The 10,303-nt window shown below is 41.3% G+C and overlaps 1 protein-coding gene across 1 annotated transcript; it reads right to left on the reverse strand.

Annotated features, from left to right (window-relative positions):
• Positions 1–1,790: 1,790 nt before the first annotated feature.
• has2 (hyaluronan synthase 2) lies at positions 1,791–5,582 on the reverse strand. Its single transcript, XM_028425884.1, has 3 exons — positions 4,956–5,582; positions 3,296–3,397; positions 1,791–3,205 (listed from the first exon to the last, which is right to left on the reverse strand). Exons 1-3 carry the CDS (start codon positions 5,580–5,582, stop codon positions 2,276–2,278), a joined length of 1,659 nt encoding a protein of 552 aa, XP_028281685.1. The 3' UTR covers positions 1,791–2,275.
• Positions 5,583–10,303: the final 4,721 nt, after the last annotated feature.

Raw genomic sequence — 10,303 nt, forward strand, 5'->3', positions numbered from 1 at the left:
CCTTAAAATACACACAGTTTGCAGATAATTATATTTTTTTGTGCAAATGTTTACAGATGATAGTTTGCAGTCTGGATTGCTTTTATTGCCTAATATGATCTGAAGACACTACTAACAGAAATCTGAAAAAAAAAAATCAATCTTCACATGTGGTTTATTTATTGTTCTTACAGTGTAGACATATGGAACCGTAAGGGGTTTGACATGTACACCAGAGAGCACAGAATCTGAAAAAATAAAAAACACAAAATGGTCTTAAATAAATATGCTGGATTTCTATCTTAAGTACAAAAACACAGGTTCATCATCACTTGAAATCAATAACTTATCCCTACGAATTGCATTTTCATTGTTGTTATTGCAGACAAAAGAAAAAAAAACAACCCAGCTCATAATTTCACATTATTTGGTCAGCTATACAAGTCATTGTCAGAACAGTCGAAAGCACAACAAATACATTTTTTCAAATTTTCTTATAAAAACATGAATGAAAATAAAGAATCTTTGGTAGCTATAAGCAAAAATAGATTAAAAATGTCTATATATATATATATATATATATATATATATATATATATATATATAAAATGCATTGAAATACAAAGTATAATTAAGTAAACGGCTACAGCAAAGGGCCGACAAGGCAGAGAAATCCAGCTTCGACTCAATAAGGAACTGTGTATTTTTTTTAAAAAAGGACACTTTTATATTTAATATCACAAACATCATGATCATAAATTACTTGAGAGCATCAGAATGCATCGGCCTTTTGACGTCTTGATGCACTGCAAAGAGAACCTCTGAGGTATTTCATCTTGATGATCATCAAGCATCACGCCAGACGACGGGACAGACACAAAAGTGCGTAAGAATTAAACTCATGCCTGTTCCTGCCGGACATTCCAACATTTTCTTCCATTAAATGCCCTTCTTCACATTCCTGTTATCAGGTAGTACCACATTTAGGGATGCTAAAATCGTCTCCTCACAGGTGGATGAACACAGGAGGGACAGAGATGTCACCATGTTATGTACAAGAATGGAGCAAGGGCACATGGAAGATGACAAAAAACAACATTTTTTGGATTGGAACATGTCCATGACCTTGTCTGCTTGGTGGTTATCATTCAAAATGATAGAAAGAAATACATTAATAAGAAGTGAAACAAAAGTCATTGTTTCTGTAAAACAGTCACAGCAGCAATGAAACCCCATCTCTCTCTCTCTTGTGGTCACATGTTCACCTGGTCACTCTGATCTGGTAGAGATTTCTACCAATCAGAGATCAATCTGAGATTCTTCACTTTGTAAACGTTGAGAAAATCACGGCAGTCGTGTCATATGGGAAACGCGATAAGCATCACCTGCACCTTATTACTAGCATGTTGATATGATTTCACATTCAACCAACATGCAAACTGTCAATGATATGTTTACAAAAAAAATCAAGGATGTCACAACTCAGAATTACTCACTGAAGCATCCTTCAACAGGGTGCAAGACAAGTGCTTTCTTTCTGTTGGCATCAGAAGAAGGATTATTTCCAATTCCAGATGTGCTATTTACTGCCTCAAGGCAAAAAGTACAAGGAAGTTTATATCTTTCCCATATGACATGAAAGCAACAAACGAAAGAGAGCAGCTCTCCATTTTAGAGCTCTTCCCCTTCATGCTTTGTAAAATTGCTCTACCCAAAACACTGAAAAGGTACAGCCATCCATTGCCCCTAGGACTAAGACCACTAACCCTAGATGCAGTGCAGTCATTCAACAGTGGAGATAAACTGGCAGTCTTTTGGCTTCCCTTTGGTGGGGGGTGGGGTGGGGGGGGGCAACACCCAGATAGTTGTTCTGGACTAAAGAAAAAACAACATTTGATGCTCTGGAGGTAAAACATTATTCCTGCTTGCTAATGTTTCAGTGAAGCCCACTGAAAATGACAAGGGTAAGAGGTAGCTAATATTAAAAGCCTTGTACTCTTGCTGCCAACTGCATTATATGTGATCTACAGAGTTAGCCAGTTAGAGTACACTAGTTGTTCTTCAACTAAAGTAATGTAGATAAGCCAACTTGCTGTTCACAAATGTTATGGTCACAGTCACTGCTTTTCTGTTTTTAGCATTCAAGTTGAAAAAAAAAAATCTGGTTCTTTGCCCATTTTGGTTGGACTCACCCAGTTTTACCTCCAGAGCTGCACTGCATCTGAAAAACATTTGTGGTGTAAGTGAAAACAACTCAGGAGAGTTCAGTGGTAAGTGATGACTGCAGTGTAAAAAGTCAAACGTCCAGCACCATGTCATAGTGTGTTTCTTTCTTTCTCTTCCCACACTTGTTTATCAGCACTGCATACAAAGTCAACAGTATGACCCAGTAACTGGCATAGACCACCGCCCCTATGATCAGAACTATCTTTTCCATATCAGGAAAAGGTTTTCTTGTCTGCTGAATTGCCGTGTATATAATCCCGACAAAGAGGATGGTGAACCACACCGATATCGGAATCAGACCGATGAAGTTCACCACTATCGTTTTCCTCCCAGACGTCCCCCATCCAGACTTGTTGATTGTTGCTATTGCAAACATTTTGGCCGGCAACAGGCTTGACATGTACAGTACAGAATAGAACGACATGAACACCATGACAATGTTACCTCTGAGGCAGCTAGCGAACGCTGACTTGATCAGCGCCACTGCTTGCACAATGAGCAGAAACAACAGAATATTCCAGAGGCGTCCTTGGTAGAAGAGTTGGATCGCTGTGGCGATGAGGAAAAACGGGAAGAAGCCGGTGATCACGGCCTCGTACGTCATCCATAGATGGTGCTTGTGAAACCACATGGAGTTGTAAAGCCATTCTCTGAAATAAGACTTACTCCATCGAGTCTGTTGGTTGAGCCACCGCAGATATGTAATGGGTGTTTCTGTAAGGCACTTTGACCGTGCAGTGTATTTGGTTGCATACCCGAGGCTAAGAACTCTGTTCGTGAGATGACGGTCATCCCCAAAACTGCAGTGGTTTCCCATAAAGGTCTGATTGTACCAATCTTCAAGAAACTCATGCAGGAGAGAGTTTCGGTACATTCCCAAAGGCCCACTAATGCACTGAACACAGCCGAAGTAGGACTGGCAGGCTCGCTCGATGTTGAAGGCCATCCAGTACCGTACACTGCTCAGGAAGGAGATCCACGACTCATATTTGTTTAGGATCTACAGAGGGAATGACAAGCGAATAAAAAGTTAGTTTGATAAACACAAAACAGTGTTACTTGTAGCAGAAGCAGGTTTAGTTTTGTTTACCTGTACATCTCCTCCAACACCTCCAACCATAGGGTCTTCCTCTAAAACTTTCACCATCTCCACAGATGATGCTGGGTCCAGCATAGTGTCAGAGTCACACACCTGAAAAAAGACCCATAAAAGCATTGGTTAACTGTGTTTTGAGACCAAAGGTCATCTGTAAGCATTGCTTCAGATGAAGGCAAGACAAATGTTGAACATTTGAGAGGAATGAAAGTCTTTAAATGTGTGGAAAACAGTAAAGCAGCAATAAACCCAGTGTGTAATCTCAGTGCAACACAGATCAGAGTAACTGCTCTCCACTGTAATCCAACTACCCACTATCTATCTGATTCTCCTTTTAAGTTCTGCCTGTTTTCTTCCAAAAAAGGCCTGTAAAAGGTCATTCCCCCAACTGAAAAAAACAGGTGATGAAAACAATCCAACAGTCTGATCCCTGTTAACAAAACACATCTGCTACAGGCAGAGGCTGATGATAGTGAAAAGGCATGTCCTTCCTATTCCTAAACATCTCAGGGAGCGGGCATGGCTGCTGGCAGTGCTGCAGCAACTTCTTTTGAAATCTTGTTTCTGGCAATCTGAAGCCAGCTGCAGGTGTTAGACAACATCACATCATGGAGATTTTATCCTGTACTGCAGACCTATTAAAATAACTCAAACATTATTAGTCAAATAAAAGTATTGTTTAGGCCTCTAGCATTGCTCACAATAGTATTCTTTTCCTTTTCAACACTACTAGCTGCACATTGCATGTGGCTGCAAGTGCCATAACATACTGCAAGGGACCACAACAATAATATATGTATGGCAGTGAGAGGCAACCCGTTTTTTCAAGGGTGACACTTTGCTGAGTCAGCAGAGTTAAAGTTAGTTAGAGTCAAGTGTCATACCTACTTACAATATGTGTTGTTAGCTACCACTAGCCTATATGCTAAACACAGTGCATTGAATTGCACAAGTCATTTGGTGACTTTTATGTGCACGTGTTTATTTTAACAATCACTGCCTGCATAAAAAAACAGCCTCGCGTGGAACACAGCAGTTATTATTTTAAGCCACTGTTTATTTTGTTTGAGCTTACACACACTCTATTATGCTGGCAAACACACATGGGGAAATGGTTTTTCCCCAAGGTATATATATCTTGTTAGCCTACACACTCGAGTGTTTTCTATATTTTTTTTTAACACCACAAAACAAATGCGTTCCATATTCAACCTTTCTTTGACACAGTTATGGGCTCGGGCTCTGAGTACCACTCATGCAGATGATGTAACACTCAACCCTGTGAAACAGATCTGTTATTACACTTAGACATCAGCTACTGCTGCCCGTCTTCACGCTACACTTCACAACACGATGCACACAGCCACCGTGCGCCTGAAAGCAACACAAAAGACTCTTTGTGGACCCCATATTTGGTTTGGCAGCACCCCCCCCCCTTTCCCCTCTTCAGCCATCTCCCTTTCTGTTTCTTTTCCCTCTAACCCTGTGCCTGCCTAGTTTGTGTTAGTCTGGCATACACTTTCATTCTTCTTCACTACTCCTCCTCCTCTTCCTTGTCTTACCTGTGTATGTTCATGGGCATCAACAGAGATAGAATTGTTATGTAACAATCTGCATAACTTGATATTTTTGCATTAATGTAAAAGGCTCTTACCTGCACATAGTCCACGCTCCTCCCCAGTGCTTTGAACGCTGTGTACATGACCTCTCTCTTCCCTCCCCACTTCTGCATGATGCACACACACTTGTTGTTCAGCACCACCCTGGAGATCTGCTGAAGGCTCTCGGCATAGCTCTCATCGGTCTCATCAGGGCCTCTGTTGTGATAATTACTCTTCCACACATAGGTGGCAGATTTGTCCCATCCCATGACCTCTTTAAAAATTTCCATCATGTACATGTCATCGTCTGAGTTCCCGTCGATCACCATGATCACCTTGATCCCCGGGTACGTCAGCCTCTTCACCGACACCAGACATTTTCTCAGGTAGTTTGGGTCTTCTTGATATGCAGCAATGCACAACGCCAGGGATTTACTCAGTTTGATGGGCGTCTCTAAGGAACGCCGCATGTTTCTGTGTTCTAGTAGTGCAAAGAGGCTCTGGATGATGAGGTGGACCACCAAGATGGCGCCATACAGTCCGAAGGATAGGTGATTGCGAGCTGTGGTAAAGAACTGGTAGCCCATGATATAGGCAGTTGAGATTCCCACCAGGAGGGACACGCCGAACATGGTTGTCCCAAATATCCGCAGGTAGGTTAGTACTCTTTGACATTTCATCTACAGACAAAAGAAAAAGGTTCAAATTAGGCACAGTTGTGTCAACATTAATGATGAATCAGCAGATAGGGACCCAGGATGTTCAACAATACAATTTCGAGTAGGTAGACTTCACACAGGGAAAATGATTACTCGCAACATTTTCAGCATTCTTTTCTATGGCACACACTCAGTCTTTTGTGTTTTTCTACAACAAACCCAGGTAGAGAAGGCAGTAAATCTTTTTTTTCCTCCCTCTTCCCCCTCTCACTCCCACTACCCCTCCCCAAAATCCCTGTCTAAATGTCAGACAGTTGTGAGTAGCCGATTGTTCCAACTCTCTTTTAGTGTGGGTGGGCGCACATTACAAGATTTCTTGACCCAATTAACCAACAAACTGGCTGCCCCTGCCAAACATCCAGGCCCCAAGCACTCTCTAAATGTAAGGCAGAAACATTAATGACATTTTTTTTTGCAGTATTAGAGAAAATACGTAAAACACTTTAAGTCAAACATCCCTTATAAGGAGCCATGTGTTTAGAGCAATAACGAAGAACATCCCCTGCTTTTTTGTGTTTAAACCCTGAGCTGCAGTCTATATGAAATGTCCTGCACAAAATCTTCTGCTCAAACTCCTGAAGTTTGTTTCCAGCCCTCATTATGTTGCTACCGCCATCTGTTTGGCAGACCAACGGAGACCCACTCAGCGTGGCTCAGCTCAGCTCAACGCAGAGCGGACCACCCTGTGATGTCATCTGTTTATATCTCCGTGGGAAGAAGGACACAAGAGCTTTTTAGATTTACTAATGCTGCACGTGTGCTCCTTCCCTTCATTGAGTCCCTGTGGACAGTGTTGCAGGAAATTAAGTTCTACAGTTAATCAGATACAAAGATGAAGATGTGCAGTGAAGACAGGGTGGATACGGTTTTAGAAAGAATACACTTAATTTGCATGACATATGGGAAAGTGTGACCTTTTGACATTATAAAGGTCAAAGTGTGCTTCTCTGGTCATTGAGTCGGTAGGGCTCCCCCTTGTGGGACATTATGCTGATCTGCATTTGATGTATGCTACATAAAGTTGTCAAAAGAGATGCGCAATAATCACACACACTGCTAGAGTAGTGTTTGTTATTTGGCAAGAGTTCTTCACACCACACCTAAACACATAGGACAGATGGAGGGAGGGGAATACACAGAGCCATGGAGAAGCAACAGAAAGTGGGTTACAACAGTGAGCAGATAAGCAGATGGACATCAAAAGACAAGGGGAAAACAAAGCAAGAGAGTAGAGGCAACAAGAAGCTAAGCTAAGAGATACAAACACACACACAAACACACACACACCCTTGGCTCAGACAGATTGCCTTGTTTATTTGATCATTGGATGAGAAGGCCACAGCCAGTGTAGCAGGCCTCCTCTGGCACGTGGCGAGGCTCTTAACGTCAGCCGCTCATTTACAAGACCCCTGACACACACACACACACACACACATGAACATATAAAAGCTAATTCCAGCAGTGCAGAGAAAGAGAGTGTGTGTATGTGTGTCTGTAAAAATACACATTATTAATTGTGGTAAACTGACCTCCTTCAGCCTGTGCACGTGAATGCTTTAACAGCTATATAAGGTAGTGTAGAATAAACTGGTTCACCCGGTCTGCATGTATCCAATTTAGGTGAAAGCATTACTGAAAAATGTAATTGTGCATATTTAGGGGAACCTCTGTGACAGCTTAGTGACACATTCACATCAGCTCAGGGGAAATGAGTGCAGACAGTGAGAAAACAGTTCACTAATGCATAAAGTTTTGCATCACAGAAGAAGCAAACTTTAGGATGCTTTTCTCTTCCTGGTATCTACGTACACTTTTTTGGGTGAGTGACACAGGGCAAAGGTCACACTAACAATAAGCTCTGACTGTGAGAAGATTAACTGCAGAGAAAAAAAGTCAGCCATGAAGCTGTTCCTATCTTGGCCCTGGTCCCTGTGAGATAAAGCCTCTAATCACAGCAGTGTCTGTGACAGCGGAGGAGTTGTCACCATATGGATGATGTCACTTTGAAGTAGTGCGTATGTGTATCTTACACTTGCATCTGTGCAAGTCATTAACACATGTTCATGATATCACCCCAGATTTCTGTTTGGTTTTATATCTTGGCACGTGCGAGTGATCAAACCCCATCACTATCTTCTGTTTTTTTTGGTGTGTGTGTCTGTGTGTCCAACCCTATGGTGACCTTGGGTTGGATGCTTTAGCAGTCTCACTCTGACGTTATTATCAGTCCCTTGAGTCAAACTCCCACAAGCCTCCGGGATAGCATTACAATAATAATAAAGTCTTGCATGGATGCAGAATAAATAGTGAATTAGCAGATGAATGAATGAATGAATGAATGAATGAATGAATCTCATACCTGGAAAAATACACCTTACTATTGTGAAATAACATTACAGTCTCTTAGTGTTTGAGAGTCAAACTATTACAGATGAAGTGGACATGCTAACATGCTAATGTTTACAAATTAGCACTAAACATAAACCATAGCTGATGCTAATAGGAGCTTTACCAGTATTTTTTATACTTGGACAAACAAAACACAGATGGTGTCAGATGAGAGTAATGACATCCTAGAAGTCATCTAGGAAATAGGAGACACTTGTTAGGTGCTTTGATGAATTCTCTCTATTAGGATCTATCACAAAGGCATTGTGATGTTTTCCTGGATACGTTAAAACTCTGATTACTGATAATAAAAGTAAAACATCCATTTGATGAATGAATCCTTTCAGTACTTGTTCCAGTGCCATCCACAAAGCAACACTTTCTTTATATAACCTGAATTCTTTGAGTGCCTATTTTAATTGAATCTTTCTGTCGCACTATCCTTGTCATCTTTGGATTTCACTAAAGTCCCACTTAAGAAAAGCTATTGCTTTTTATGAGTAACATTCTAGCTACAATTTTTCTCTTGTGCTTCTGTAGTGTTAGCCACAACAGAATGCATTTATTTCCTGCTAAATTGTAAATATTCACATGTATTTTTGTTTGTGACAAAAGCTTGACATTGAGCTGTAGTCCCAGATTAAGATTATATAGATGCTGCTGAAGTATAATAAGTGATTTAGTAAGGTCAGGAGAATTACCACATGCTGTAATAAACCTTTTGTATGTTACATAACAGTGGACAGCTGTTCAATATATGTGGCTTGTCTGGGTATATGTGAATGTCATTACAATAAGTGTGTGTATCTATGAGTAAATATGTCAGCCAAGTATAATATGTAGAGCGCATGTGCACAGGAAGAGGTGTGTGTGTGCCGAGTGTGTGTGCAGTGTAGAGAGGAAGAGATGGGTCTGACTCAACTCACTAGAGAGCAGTGGAATCTTTCAGCAGGGTTCCAGTTCAAGGCCTGCGATGGGACATAAAATATAACAAGGCTCACCAGACTCTGTGTGCATGTATGTCTTTACACAGTAAGTCCTGGATGTGTATGGGAGTGTGTGACAGCTTTGCACAGGGTGCCAAAAAAAAGACAGCAGGTTGCCGGTCTGTGTGGAGCTGAGATAACATAAAGCTTGTATCTTTATGTTAGTGTGACTCAGCAGAGGAGTAACAGTCACAAATCAAACTTTAAAGCTGTGTGACACCTCACACTTGTGGCATGTAAGGAGTTTCACACTAAAGAAGCTGTAAATGAATCATGTAAAGAGTATTATTTATGACAAGATCATTACCTCAATCATGCACATTCATTATATTTATGTTTACTTTCTAACAGCTACTTGATCCACTGAAGAAATATAGTGGAGGTTTTGTACTATCACAACAAAAGTATGAGAAAACCAGACCTGCTGATTTCATCCACACATCTCAAATGCATCATTCATCACAGAAAATGCAAAAAACATTAACAAGCAACGTGCGCCGACGGTGTGCGCTAAGTTGTCAGTGTGTACGAGCTGGGCAGGGCTGGAAAAGTGCGCATTTAAAAAGCATTAAAAATCAGAGATAGCCCTCATGACGGTTGTAGCAGGATGCAGGAAAGGCTCACATGTTCCAGAGCAGATGATGAGGCAGAGGAGAGGGAGTGGCTGGGAAAAGACTTGAGAATTGGCTGCTCTGTTAGGCTAGACACACTCAAGGCTGCTCCCTGTCTGCTCACACTTCTGACTAGATACATTTTCCAGTTTGGAGGAATGAAATTTGTTCTGATTAATGATGAGCTGAGTTGCAATCACACTGTTGGTATCTCTAAATTGTGATTATAGGTTGATTTGTCTTCAAAGGCACAACTAGGAAGTGTCAGTGCCTCCTCATTCCTCCCCTTTGTCCTCCCCCTCCTCCTCCCTTCTTCTGTCCCATGTGGTCACAGTGTGCTGTTGTTGTGGGAATGATGTCATCATAAGAACCAGAACTAACACCACCCACTGTGCTACCCCTTCATATGATTGGAATCAGGTGAATAGGACCACAGCTGGTAAAGGTGCAATGTTACAACATTACAAGCTTTTTGCACCACCCCTTTTTCCTTTTTCCTCTCTACTGTCTCTTTACTTGCTCACCTTCTGCATGCTATTAGAATCAGGTGTGATGAAGCAGTGACTGCAACAGATTGTTCTGCATTAGCCTCCATTTCCATCAATAGTTTCTGGGCTGTGTGTGATCGTCTCATTCTGTAACTGACAACAGTTGTGGGTTGCGTCATTTCAGTTGTATTTAATTAGAAAGTGAAGGT

The sequence above is a fragment of the Parambassis ranga genome, chromosome 16, assembly GCF_900634625.1.
Source record: "Parambassis ranga chromosome 16, fParRan2.1, whole genome shotgun sequence".
NCBI classification, from domain to species: domain Eukaryota; kingdom Metazoa; phylum Chordata; class Actinopteri; family Ambassidae; genus Parambassis; species Parambassis ranga.

Bases quoted from the DNA above. Each gene is read 5' to 3' on its own strand.
- has2 (XM_028425884.1), bottom strand. From the start codon at position 5,582: ATGAAATGTCAAAGAGTACTAACCTACCTGCGGATATTTGGGACAACC. The intron at 3,398-4,955 runs GTAAGAGCCTTT...GTCTTTTTTCAG, and splicing joins GGAGCGTGGACTATGTGCAG to GTGTGTGACTCTGACACTAT. The intron at 3,206-3,295 runs GTAAACAAAACT...TTCCCTCTGTAG, and splicing joins GTGTTGGAGGAGATGTACAG to ATCCTAAACAAATATGAGTC.